Source organism: Leptinotarsa decemlineata, unplaced genomic scaffold (assembly GCF_025532065.1).
Source record: "Leptinotarsa decemlineata unplaced genomic scaffold, Ldec_3_MD MMD2_tig00003736_RagTag_RagTag, whole genome shotgun sequence".
In the NCBI taxonomy this organism is placed as follows: domain Eukaryota; kingdom Metazoa; phylum Arthropoda; class Insecta; order Coleoptera; family Chrysomelidae; genus Leptinotarsa; species Leptinotarsa decemlineata.
This window is the reverse complement of record NW_027412593.1, coordinates 4,630,238-4,643,695: the sequence shown is the minus strand read 5'-3', so window position 1 is coordinate 4,643,695 and position 13,458 is coordinate 4,630,238. Positions and strand designations below refer to the sequence as shown.

The following is a 13,458-nucleotide window of genomic DNA, read 5'->3' as shown; positions in this document are numbered from 1 at the left end:
TACAAATCGCTGCTTCCTTCTCTTCTGCTTGTCGGTAATGTGAGCAGTCATCGGGATATGGTCTCCGTGACAGAGCATCTGCGTTTTATAGGGTGGCTTGCTGAATAAAGGCTGACGATTGCCCCTTCTCATCGAACCTCTAGTTTTCCTGAATTGGTGTTGGTTCTTTGAATGCTTGGTCATTTGCTACGCACATGCCCAATTTTCTCCTGCATTCCATCCATTCCCTCTGGCCGCAGCTTCGAATTGTCGGCGGTAATTTGCCCAAGAAGTTTTTCCGTCGAACTGGGGCGGCTTCATGGAGAGCTTTCCTGGTTCGGAACTGCCTTTGACATCTTTCATTGCTTTATGAAGTTTTTCTATGTTGAAACTCATTTCCGGAATTGAGCTTTCGGTAACAGTTTTTGAGGTGTGGGCAGAATTAACGATTTGGTTTTGCAACTCTTTTAAACTCTTTCTCAATGAGTTTGCTCATTATTGAACTCAAATAACCCCCAGAAACTTAATAAATATGTTTCGGTATCTTCTCCTGATTCCGTCAAGTTATCCCACAGTCTCTTCTGCAGTACTGATTTCTTTCCAGAACAATCTAGCTCTCTCTCCTCCAATTCTTGCTTCAATTCGGCAACTGAAGTCCACTAGGCGCCTTTTCCTTGAACACATTTTGTCTCTTATTGTCTATTTTTCACAAAACTGAATATGTCCACTTATTTTAATCGAGCCCGAAACACTTATTTATTTTCTTTTGAGAGGTCATATTATAAGCCCAGTGTGTCCCAGGATTGATGTTACAAGAGGTGCAATGATCTAAAATCATTTTAAGATTGTCGGACTGAGTTCTGCTTGTGAGATATGAATTTTGAAAATATTTTCACTTTTTGAAAAACAAGTTGGCCTTGACGGCAAAGTGAAAAACATTTTCTTTCCAGGAAACACCATTTTGTTCGTAATGTCACTGATGAAAATTGTCAGAATGAGAACTTCATAAAATTTTTTGAAGACCTAGTCATTTTAATTAAATCTCGATTCTTTAGAATAAACAAATTAAATTGTATGTATTTACCCACAAATTAAATTCACTGTTGAGTCGTTTCCCACTTTTTTGTTTCTTTTATTATTTATGTTTATTCATATTTATCAAATGTAAATATAAAGAATATCCTTTCAATAATTCAAATTGTTATTTATGGCGTACTAACTGTGATTTCTCTCTCTCTCTCTCTCTCTCTCTCTCTCTCTCTCTCTGGTACATAAAGGATAAAGGGACAATGTCTACTCATGAACTGTACCTTCAAGACTTGCTTAGCTGGGCTTTTTGATAACTATTCTGGTTTTTACCAGTTACGTTTGTAATGATGAAAATTCAAATTAAGAATTGTGCCTTTTTTCTAGTTTTTCTCTCTTTTATACGCAAAGTAATAATTTGCATAGGAAAGTTCACTCTCTATGCATTTATCAGTTTTTTACTAACACATATTAGCATTTCGTTTATTACCTCGATTTGCCGTTACCTCTTTGTAAAATATTGTTGTGAATCATGCCCTAAAGAAAATAACGCCGGCCGCCACTGGTAGCCATAAACCAATTGTGACGTGGTCAAAACCTCGCGCAACCTCCATTATTCTAGTCTTCGCACCGGCTTCGGTGGAATTCCGAGGAATTTTCTACGGTCTTCGACTGCCAAATATAAACACGATCCACTCGCTTATCGAGACAGTCATTTGGAAGTGATAGTGCGGTACGTGGAGCGATCTAGTAAGGCGATAGACATTCGAATAATAGTTGAAGTTTTAGTTAAAGTGTTTTGTTGTATTTAAAGTGAAATAAAGTGATGTTCGATTATGGTTCAGTGTAGTTAATTATTGGTAAACCCACGGGGAAAACGTAACAATATATCAACTGAAGGGCGCTAGACAGGAATTACGCCTCTTATTCTAATCAAATTTGTTAATTTAAAAATTCTACTCAAAAAATTACTGGTGTTGCAAATAAAATCAAGAAGTCTATTGAAAACACGCACGTTTCGCTAAACAAGTTAGCATCATCACTATAGTAGAAACAGCATTTTTGTTATGGTGCAGAAAAACTGCTTTCAGTAGATTCATTTCACGCCAGAGGTTCCGAATTCTACTTATCAAAATCAACCAATCATAACTCCTAGAAAAATTACCATTGATCAAATAGATGACTTACAAATTATTGCGTGTTCTGTTAAAATTGATACAAGTGTGGTACCCACAATTATTAGGTCGTTTTAAAAGTTTTGTCCGTTTTTATGAGTCTACTACTTATTTAATTTAATCGAAATAAGCGTCATTTGAAACAGTGCACTTTTGTCAAAATAACACAAGTCGATAAGTTCCGTCAGCATAAATATTGTGTGATCGAGATTCGATAGAGTCGACGAAGGCCGTTTTTGTCTGGTTCTGATTGGCGAAGGTTCTACCGTTTTGAAAGCTATCGAAGGGCTTGAACCACTCTTGAATTTAAATTGTTTAATAGATTTTTGGGGTAAAAACTCACAGTGGAGGTCTTGGTGGGTTTCATTGATCAAAATTCATTCGAATATATATTTTATATAACAAAAAAATATATTTAACGATTTCTAAAATTCAATAATATTGAAAGAATGTCCTTTTGCAATTTTGGACCGTTCGTTGAGAAGGTAATCATTCAAAGAAACTCCAGAAAGACTTGCAGAAACATTGTAGACAATTTTTTGCGATTTGGCAACAGTGTGATGTGGAATACAGTAGCAATTTTCGAGTTACCTCTCTTCAGGAATTATTTCCATGTATTTTTTGTGTAACTATCACATCAGAATATTATATTTTGTGTAACTATCATCGCATCAGAATATTTTGAATAAATAGATGGTTGTGAAATAAAACTTTATTCTAAAGTTATAAATCTACTATAGGAAAATAATTTTGAAGTGTAGATTTACAATAAATTCACTAGATAAATCTATAAAATGAATATCAGAAAATATCCTTTAATATTTTATGTCTTCTGAAGACAAAAATGTGGTTTTTGGCAATTCTATTTTCCTAAATAGTTAAAAGTTTAGCGCCCTGTTATATCATAAACGAGCATTGTCTTCTTCAAATCATTCATTCAATCACTCTCTCAAATATTTATACATAAGAGAAACACTCTGTACATTTGGAATAAACTACTTTTATTTTTCAGACTGATGACAAAGGTGTGTTCGGAACTACTCTCACCAAAGAATATACGCTTGTTCAACGGCATTTTGATAAAATACCAGAAAATCTTTGGAAAATGACGTATGATTCAATCTCTCATTCTTTTGCTTCTGAAAGAGAGAAGCAAGACTTGCAGGATCAGTTGATCAGGTGGTTCAATGTCTGTCATCCAAAAATTGTATCTACTATACAGAATGCTTACAACAATTATACTCCAGCAGATTTGGACATTCTTCTTGAAGAACATCAACGTGATGTGTACATAAATGATATTTAAGTTTGACCTTTTCTCAAGTTATTTTTTGTAAGTAAAGGATATTTTATGTTACAGAAAATATAAACATATCTAAAAAATATTGTGTTTTTCTAAAATTGTCTATATATCTCATGAGATAATGAGAAAAAAAGCAATTTTTTGATGGAATACTGTTTAGTAAAATGAATGCTGACTTTTTATGTCATTAGCAGTAGTTTCGGAAGAGTTACAGAGAATAAGCAAAAATAACTAGAGTAGTTTGCAAATTTGAGGTTTTCCAGCCTCTCTTTCGTGCGACCTCCTAGAAAGTCTCGTATAGTATTTCCACTACCAATTGGAACAGCACTTCAGCAACTTCGAAATTTAAGGAAGTTTATTTCCGAGTCGAAAACTCTAAAATACAATGATAACACAAATAATCACACCGAATTCTCGTCAAACCTATATTTACAAAATAATAGAGGCCAACAAAGTTGCTAGAAAAATCAAAATTCTTCTTCTTCTGTAGTCAGTTACCAATAACTGACTACACTGTATAATAATCAAACTTAATTTCATTTTACTATTAGTACAAAAAAACACTTTAACCTAAAACTTGATTTATAATTCAAATGTCTATCGCCTTATTAGATTACTTCGAGTACCGTCTTTTCAATTTGACTATATCGATAGTTTCGCAGGTAGCGTTTATATATGACAATCGAAGGACCTCAAATATGGTAGAATATTCGCTGGAATTCCATCGAAGCAGGTAGCATTATTCTCGCCACATCTAGAATGGCCGCGAATATCGAACAACCGTGAAACGTCGGCCGGACTGCCGCGCTTTTGGCCACGTCACAATTGGTTTATGTTTACACCAGTGGCAGCCGGTGTTATTTTTAGGGCATGATTTACAACATTATACTGAAAATGTACTTCTCAATATCTCTCCTTTGTATAGAATGAAAATATGTATATTTATTCATTCAATGAACTTAAAACATTCATCTTTAAAATTTTAAATCCTTGAAAGAATCTATTAATATCATACTCGAAAATCAAAAATATTATTACCAATGAAATTAATACAAACCATGGAAAACATTCAATTTTACATAACGAGGTTATTATTTATAAGGAACTACCAACTAATTCAAAACGTGTCTCTAAAAACCCTTAAAAACTATTTGATAAACCAATAACCGTTTTGTTGATATTGATGGACAAAGACCGCATTGTTACTTGATCAATCAGGATGAATATTCGTATTGGACACCCAGCCTTCATTTCCACCACCTCTAAAATTATAAATACGAGAGAATACGTACCTCGCTAGACAGTTTTTGCTGAGACTTCATGATATAACCTTTGACTTTGCAGTCAACGCAGATATCACTGATGATGTCTGCCACGGTAGCAGACGAAATGTTTGGTAATTCAGGTTCCCTTCGACCACAGCCTACCAGTCCGGATTTTATTCTCTTTAATTGTGACTCGGACTGTGAAATTACAACAACTAGGTACTTTCGCAGTTGGATTTGAAATTGCCTTGATGGAATTGGAAATGGTTTCACATAGTAACATAATCTCAGTGCAATTTTTTTTCTATCACCACTACCTTTTGCTTTTTCTTTTCATTGTTTGTGAGTCTTCCTTTTCAGCTTTTTTTCCACAGTGTTGAATGCAAATGAACACCAAATAGAAATTACATTTTCTAATTTTTAACTTTGACTTTGAACTTCCTGTAATTTCTAATTCGAAAATGAAAGTCTATATTTATTATTCTTGTGCATGCTTTTCTTTTCCTTAACTAAGGTGTATAGATTATGTCAAGGTAAGTTGAGCGAAAGTGCTTCATGCAATTTTTTCAAATACATCCTCGACTCGTTAGATGACAATGAATATGTGGAAGCACTTTTTTCGACTTATCAAAAGCATTTGATTTTATAAACCCAAAGGTAATCGAAAGTAAATTATATTCCATTTTTTGTTATTCTTGAACGACCCACTTACCATATTAGTTCAGATTATATAGTCCTCTCAGCAGATGATACTACATTAGCAACTGACTCAGTCCTGAAGACTTGCAAAAAAAACTGAATAATTTATCAGAGGAATTGACGAATTGGTGTGAAAGATATTTCTTGATAGTGAATGCAGGGAAAACAGTTTGAATGTCTTCTAGATGGAGATCTGTGACTAGTATGCAAGTGGTTGTCAGAAATAGTACAATTAATCTTTTTTAAATTACGAAATTCTTTGGAAAGTATATAGATAGTAAAATGAATTGGCAAACTGGTATTGATGCCATAAGCAAAAAAGTGAACACAGGTCTGCAAAAAAACTTTTTAAAAAATTGTTTTGATTTTGTTAACTGATCATGTAGTTTTTTGCGCTGATTTCAAAAAAGACATTTGTTTTTATTTATCACGTGAGGTTTGCCTGCAAAAAAGGATGAAATAATTGAAAAAGTACAAACAAACGAGGAATTGTGGATTTATTTTTATTACTTTAACATGAAGTAAAAGCAAAAAAATAATGCTACATAGCTAAACTAAGTATAATTATGATACAAGTGTTTGCAAAGTGATTATAAGTCTTTGTAAAAATGTTTTCTTTTTCCATCAAAGCTTCTTTTGGTACTTTTTCGGCTGTGTTCTTTTGAATTTTCCCTTTTTAACATCCAACAGTTAACATCCATCATGTTAACATTCCACCGACCTTGGTATCTGCGTTCCATTTCTTTTATGTCTTGATGGAACCGTTCTCCTTGTTCCTCACTTACAGCCCCTAGATTTTCGGGAAAGTAGCCCAGATGTGAGTGAAGGAAATGGACCTTGACACTAATGTTGAAGCCCAACATTTTATAGTTTTGTATCAATTCAGCAACCAAAGTTTTGTAGTTTGGGTCTTTTTGTTTCCAAGAAAGCCTGTTATAACAAGTTTAAATAAATTCCAGGCATTTTTTTCCTTCATTTCCATTTTAGTGACAAAGCTTTCATCTTTTAAAAGTTTTCTTATGTCAGACCCAAAAAAGACTTCTTCTTTTAGTTTAGCATCGGATAGACCAGGAAACTTTTCAGAAAGATACTTGAAACAATCTCCTTCTTTGTCTAATGCTTTCACAAACTGTTTCATTAGCCCCAATTTGATATGGAGTGGTGAAAGTAAGATTTTTTAGGATCCACTAAACTTTGTTTTTCAACATTTCTAACTCCAGGAATAAGACCTTTTCTTATTGGCCACACCTGCTTGACATATTGTTGTTTCATGTCACGGCTATACCATTCACATAGGAAACAGGGAAACTTAGAGGAACCAGTTTGTTGACCTAGTAACATTGAAATAACTTTCAAGTCACCACAAATGGTCCACTTATGATCAGAGTAGCTGAGCTTATTAAGAACAAATTCAAGATTTTCGTAGCATTCTTTCAAATGGAGTGAGTGTCCAACAGGCACAGAAGCATATTGGTTCCCATTGTGAAGAAGTACAGCTTTCAAACTTCTTTTTGATGAATTAATGAAAAGTCTCCATTTTTCTGGTTCATACGTTATGTTAAACATTTCCATGACGCCGGGTACATTGTTGCAGAAAACTAGGTCATCCTCTTTTGTAAAAAAAGAACAAATTCCCTTTCTCCAAATCGGTACCATGAAAATGAAACACCGAAGGCTAACATATGTCTTTCTTTAAGTCCCTGAAACTTCTGCCGAGTCCTTAGGAAGGCCCATATCTCGTACTATAAATCGTTCAAGTCTGATTGAGAGGTCATTGGTACCTGGATCGTAGCTGTCATCACTGTCGCTACTGCTACTATGTATTTTTGCGTTTAAATCATCTAAAATGTTGTCCAAGGTATCCGGAGGTGAAGGAATAGGCAAGTTAGGTCCATGAGGAACAGTAAGTTTACGGAGGGGGCAGACAGACTGACACATAAATGCCTTGTTCCAGTAGGAACTGATAGTTTAGATTCGTTTTGTCATAGAAATAAATAGATTAAAACTGTACTTTATCTTAGATATACACTCACATTGTGTAGTAACTTGTTCATCATAAAGGCTCCATAATTCAGCCTCAATGGGGAATGTTCCTCAATTTGGGTTATTACAGCAAATGTAAGTTTGAATAAAATAAAGTTGAGTTTAATTCATGTGTTTTTCAAATTCACTTCGAAAAGTATTCAAATTAATGTTTCAAGTGTTGGGTTTTAATTTTTAAACGGATTCGTTTCTGATTCACATATTGGCAATAGCGCCTATATCAAGTTGAAATAATTTACACGTACCTAGATATTCTACTTTAAAAAAGGAAATATATCTTTATAAATCAACAATTAAGGCAAAATATAAATTATAGTTCAATACCACCTCCACAAGCCACATAAACAACAGTTTTTTTGTTATTTATTTATATATAGGAAGATAGGTTAGGTGCACAAAATGGCATATGTCACAGAATGTCTCAAACTCGGAACATACGTAAACAGAACAGCACGCCTCTGAAATATGTCATCTTTGTTTGTCTCATACAGGTAACAGATTCATTGTCCTTTATTAGCTACAACCGATGTTGCCAAATGGTGAAACAGAAACGAATTCCTTTAAATGTTGAATGCATTATTTCATTCCTCTTTTTTAAGTATTTAAATAATTTTTGAAAAAAAGACCCTCACATAGGGATATAAAGTTTTTAAATCATCTTTCTGCAAACCTGAGAGAGCTATGGAATAAAAACTATTTCAAATTAAAATTGAAAAGTGAAAGATGAATATTATGGTATCAAAGAATTTCTTTATGCGAAATGAACATGTGTTGCTTGTGTGTGTATGAATATAAATTGGAATAATTGTTTTTATGTATATGTGTACAAATATTTTTATCTTGTTGATTTTAAATGTGTCTAACATCTCATGGTTTTTATTTTTGACGTATCTTATATATTAATGCTGTATGTGATCTGATAGGATTGAATAAAGATTATTTTTATTATTATTATTATTATGAAGTCTTATTGAAGTAAAACCTCAACCCTATGCTACATTTCAATAAAATCATTTTTACAGGATATTGCATACAAAAAATGTGGGAAACTTCTGAAGGAAAGAAGAAATTTATTGAGTTCAAAAACTTGGTTCCCAAAAACTAATTCCTCCTAAATGATATAACTCTTTCAATTTAAAAAATACGATTTATTTAAAAATACTCCCATAGAAATTGACCTGTACCTCGACATGCAACTACATCTGAAACACTAATGTAAGATTAGAAAGATTGATAAAAAAATGGATCACAGTTAAAAGCTTCATTGTTGTGAGCAAACGATTAATATCTTCAATATCGACGGTAACCTACCGTTTTTTCGGAACTGATTACTATTCAACAGTGAGACCTAACTCATCTATTCCATAGACATGCTAAATCGTTTGAAATATTATGGAGATATATCTAATTTGCACGGTCTGAAATATGTATCGGATGAAAATAATTGTTGGGCAATCAGGTGAGTTTTGCTTTAAACATGTGTTACATAAATAAAAACAACAATTAATTATATGATCCATCATCAACTTTAAAATAAAAAAAAATGTATGTATTATTCCAATAAAATTATCTCTAAATGTGAAGATGTTTTTAACAATGGAAATCAATATGTTTGCGAAAAATTTGCTGAACAGGTTAACTATAATTGCAAACCAGGATTATCGATGCGATGTTTCGAAAGTTTCGATTCTGAAATTGAAATCCAATTGCAATCTCACTTTGCTTCATTAAAATAAAGTTGCGAACCATATCGACAATAACGAAAGAAAGTATTTTAAAATTGTGTCCAGTATTTTCATTCCGGTTCAAGTATAATTCTGGACATAAGTAAACTTTAGCTTTGGATGGTTCTGACTGGTACGAATGTGCTTATAATATGAGTCTTTGTAGTCAGCGCAAATACCATTGCTACTGTTTGCGCAGTAGCAGAACGAAACTATCGTTTGAATGGGTGACAGTATTCACACAATTAAAGGTCAAACCTCGTGAATCTTATGTTTCGACTTCTGAGGAATAACCGATTTCAAACTTGTGACCGATCATTACCCCACTCGTCGCATAATGAATATAGTGTTCACATATTTTGTTATGTCTGTTTATTTTTTTACGCGTGTCTCTATCTGTTGGTTGTAATTACACCAACCAGCTCAGCGATACCTGTTGAACAATGACTTCTGGCGTATTCGAGTTTATTTTTTTTGATTGGGGGCGTTGGACGAGATCAATAAATATTAGTGAATTTAGAAAAACATACCTCGACACCTATTAATCGATAGGTCCAACTATCGAGGTTAATAGTCCTTTACATCCTAACCTATCAGTAACGGAAGTTAATGTTTGATGCATTTCAGACTCAAAGAAATGAAAGCCACAAGAAACGAAAGCTTTTTATTTCGTCACTCAACAAAAACTCTTGCGGTGGGAATACATTGTTTGAGAATATCGCGACTTTGGTTCCATATGAACATACATTTGAAATTGATACCAAAAGATTATAACCTGATTGACCTCCCCAATGATGTAAGAACATAAGTGTAATTTCCAATAGAGAACTTTTCAAACCACCTTCACTAAACGAAATCATTGACAAAAAATTCTTTTCCTTCTCCTTGACAAACCAATTTCGAAAGACTGTACATCTTGGCGCCCAACGTGGGGCCATATAGAGTAAACAGGATTTAGGGTAGTTATGGTCAGAATCAGGAACAGGGAAGAGTCTTAATAGTGCTAATCACCTGAAAATATATAATTCTTAATAAATCACAACTAGAAATTAAAAAATATAAACATCATCTCAAAATCAACATGCATTTTGTGTTCTTGGTCATGTCTTCTAGTTACCATCTCGTAAAAAACAAACTTCCTGCATAAACTCTAAACCAAATTAGTTTGCTCGAATCGACCTTTGGACACCAAAATACAAAGGCTGTCCATCACCATCATTTTGAATATCAAGTAGTTAGTTCTCAGTATAAACTATTGTTGAAATACACGTTAACCAAGACAATCGGCATAAAAAAAACTGTGGATTCCCACCTACACCTACTTTTTTATTACTTTTTTTGTTGTACATAATGAGAGTATAATTGAAGCATAAAATACCACAACAACTCTTTGGAAATAATTGTACTCCATTAATATGAAGTACAATGGAGTTTATGAAAATGACTATTTTGCTAAGTAAATAGTTCCCCTCCATTATTGGCATTCACATTTGCCTTCGGCTATTGACTGGTAGTCTACTTCAAGTTGTTGTTTTTTTGTTGGCAGTGGAGATGTTACGATAATATATTTCAATTTTTCAGGATATTTTGGATCATCATTTTCGTCTTGAACTTTGGGGTGATGTTGCTCATGTTTAAAAATTCATACAAAGCATTTGAAGAAAAATCAGTCAGTTTTGTTACCGAAACCACTTACTTGGAATGGAATACAACATTTCCTGCTGTTACATTATGCCCTATTGCTGGATCTGAACCCGAATGGTTTGAGTAAGAATTGTTTTATATATATTCTTATAGTGTGACTTCTCTCTCATAATCATTTAAGATTATTATAATATTATTGACGTAGAAATTATTGATGTTGATCTCAGGGTCGACCCAGTTCGGCTAGTACTTGCTGGGGATTTTCAAAAGTATATCAAAAAACCTTTTGAAACATTTGAAAACCATGTTCTGAAAGTGTCTCAAGCGAAATAGAAAAAGATGGTACCCTTGCAATCAACAAGTAAAGCTTCAGGTTCTGGTAAAATAGGGATAACTGTCAAAGCTGAGAAGTGATTAGTATAAAACGTTGTACATTTGTGCTTAGACCTGTGCGTATATTCGTTCCTCACAGATTGGGTGTTTTAGATGTGTTTTATACTTCGTGAAGGTCACAATTATAAAAATGTATGATTGAATTATTAAAGGCTCGGAACATGCATGAGGCCAAAAAATTGCACTTTGGAAAATTGTGATCATTCATTATCACACACCACAAATGCACCGAACCACAAAATTGCAAATAATTGTTCAGACCTTCAATATATGAAAAATATTTCGCAATATCAGTTTATTTCCTCATGTAAACATTCAACTGTCAACTTGTTATTCTCACATAGTACTAAGCAATCCAAGATGCATAGAGTATCACTGGTGTGATCACTTGGACCCCTTACCCATGAAAAATATTTTTCAAAAACTCTCAACCTACGGCACTCTTGATGAAGAAATGATAGTGATCCAATAAATTTCAGAATTCGATTGACAGTTGTGCTGAGGTGATTTAAAATTGAACACCTCAACAAAATTCGCGTAACATATTTTGATTGTTGCACCAAATATCAATCTATCATCATCTATAAATCTCATTTCTCGCGTCGAGAGTTTTTGACAAAACGAAAGCCAATCGGTTAGAACTGATGATGCTTAGATCAGACTTATTAGCTTAGATCAGAGTATTGTTCTCATGTATGGAACTCTGCCCCCAAACATACCCAGAAGTTGCTGGATTCCATCCAGAAAAGAACCATCCGCCTGATTGGAGACGCGAACATCACTTGCATCCTTGATAATCTGGAACATCGAAGAAACGTTGAAGATTTGTCTATCTTCTATAGATACTTTCACGGAAAGTGTTCAAGTGACTTGTTGAACTGCTGCATACTGTGGCTGCTTATCGTTTTGAGGTTCCGTTCAGTACATCTCGAACTTCACTGTTTGAAAACTCTTTCATTTGGAGAACTGCGTTTATGTGGAATAAACTTCCTGAAAACGTTTTTCAAATGAATTCAATCTCCAGCGATTCAAATCCAATGTGAATCACTACTTTCGCACAAGCACCGCTTTAAGTACGCCTTAAGGATTTTCCTGTAGTGCTTGTGTTTTGTCCTTAAATAAATACTAGGGTCTCTATGCATTTTTACGCAATCTGTTCTGTGACCGTCAAGCAGTGCCACTTGGTATGCGCCCAGCGCTTCTGGAAATTGAATGCGATATTTAGTGAATCTTTTCATCAAGAGTTCCGTAGATCGAGTATGTTTGACAATGATATTATTTTACGTTATAAGTCCGGTAGGTGACTGTTTTATAGGGCGACGTAGGAGCAGAGTCCAGGATATAAACGAGTACTGTAGTAATAGAACCTAATGGACATGTCTATGATACTTGTGATGCACTGTTTGGAACCTTTGGTGTAGTAATGCACATTACTGGAATTTTTTTCCAACACCAAACCGTTATTTTAACACTTCGACACGTGTTTCGATCACCAAGTGATCATCTTCAAGAGGAAGATCAACTGTTCGGTGTTGGGAAAAAACTCCAGTAATATTATGTCTATGATATTATAATAATTTATGAGTAAATTGAATTACAAGTTTTGTCAGTTTGAAATATTAGTACCAATTATAGTTGAACAAAATATAAAAAAATATTATACTTAATTATGAGTTTATTTTATAGTTTTCTAATATTTTTCTTCAACCTGAATATAATGGGGAATGTTCCTCAATTTGGGTTATTACAGCAAATGCAAGTTTGAACAAAATAAAGTGAGTTTTTCAAATTCACTTCGAAAAGTATTCAAATTGATGTTTCAAATGTTCGGTTTTAATTTTTGAAAGGGATTTGCTTCGAATTGACATTTTGGCAACAGCGCCTTTATCAAGTTGAAATAATTTATACGTACCTAGAGATTCTACTTCAAAAAATTAAAATTATCTTTATAAATCAACAATTAAGGCAAAATATAAATTATAGTTCAATACCACCTCCACAAGCCACATAAACAACAGTTGTTTTGTTATTTATTTATATAGAGGAAGATAGCTTAGGTGCACAAAATGTCATATGTCACAAAATGTCTCGGAACTCGGAACATAAGTAGACAGAACAGCACGCCTCTGAAATATGTCATCTTTGTTTGTCTCATACAGGTAACAGATTCATTGTCCTTTATTAGCTACAACCGATGTTGCCAAATG

General features: G+C 33.6%; 1 protein-coding gene across 3 annotated transcripts in view; it reads left to right on the top strand.

Annotated features, from left to right (window-relative positions):
* The window catches only part of LOC111509857 (adenosine deaminase-like protein), a 44,377-nt gene that overhangs the window by 18,084 nt on the left and 12,835 nt on the right, over positions 1 to 13,458 (top strand). For 2 of the 3 annotated variants that reach the window (XM_074178327.1, XM_074178326.1), the window contains exon 2: positions 10,796 to 10,981. In XM_074178327.1, coding sequence (XP_074034428.1) covers positions 10,836 to 10,981 — 146 coding nt within the window. In that variant the 5' untranslated portion in view covers positions 10,796 to 10,835. Of the gene's footprint in view, positions 1 to 3,192; positions 3,570 to 10,795; positions 10,982 to 13,458 lie in introns of those variants that run through there. The other variant, XM_023165702.2, reaches the window with a different exon arrangement.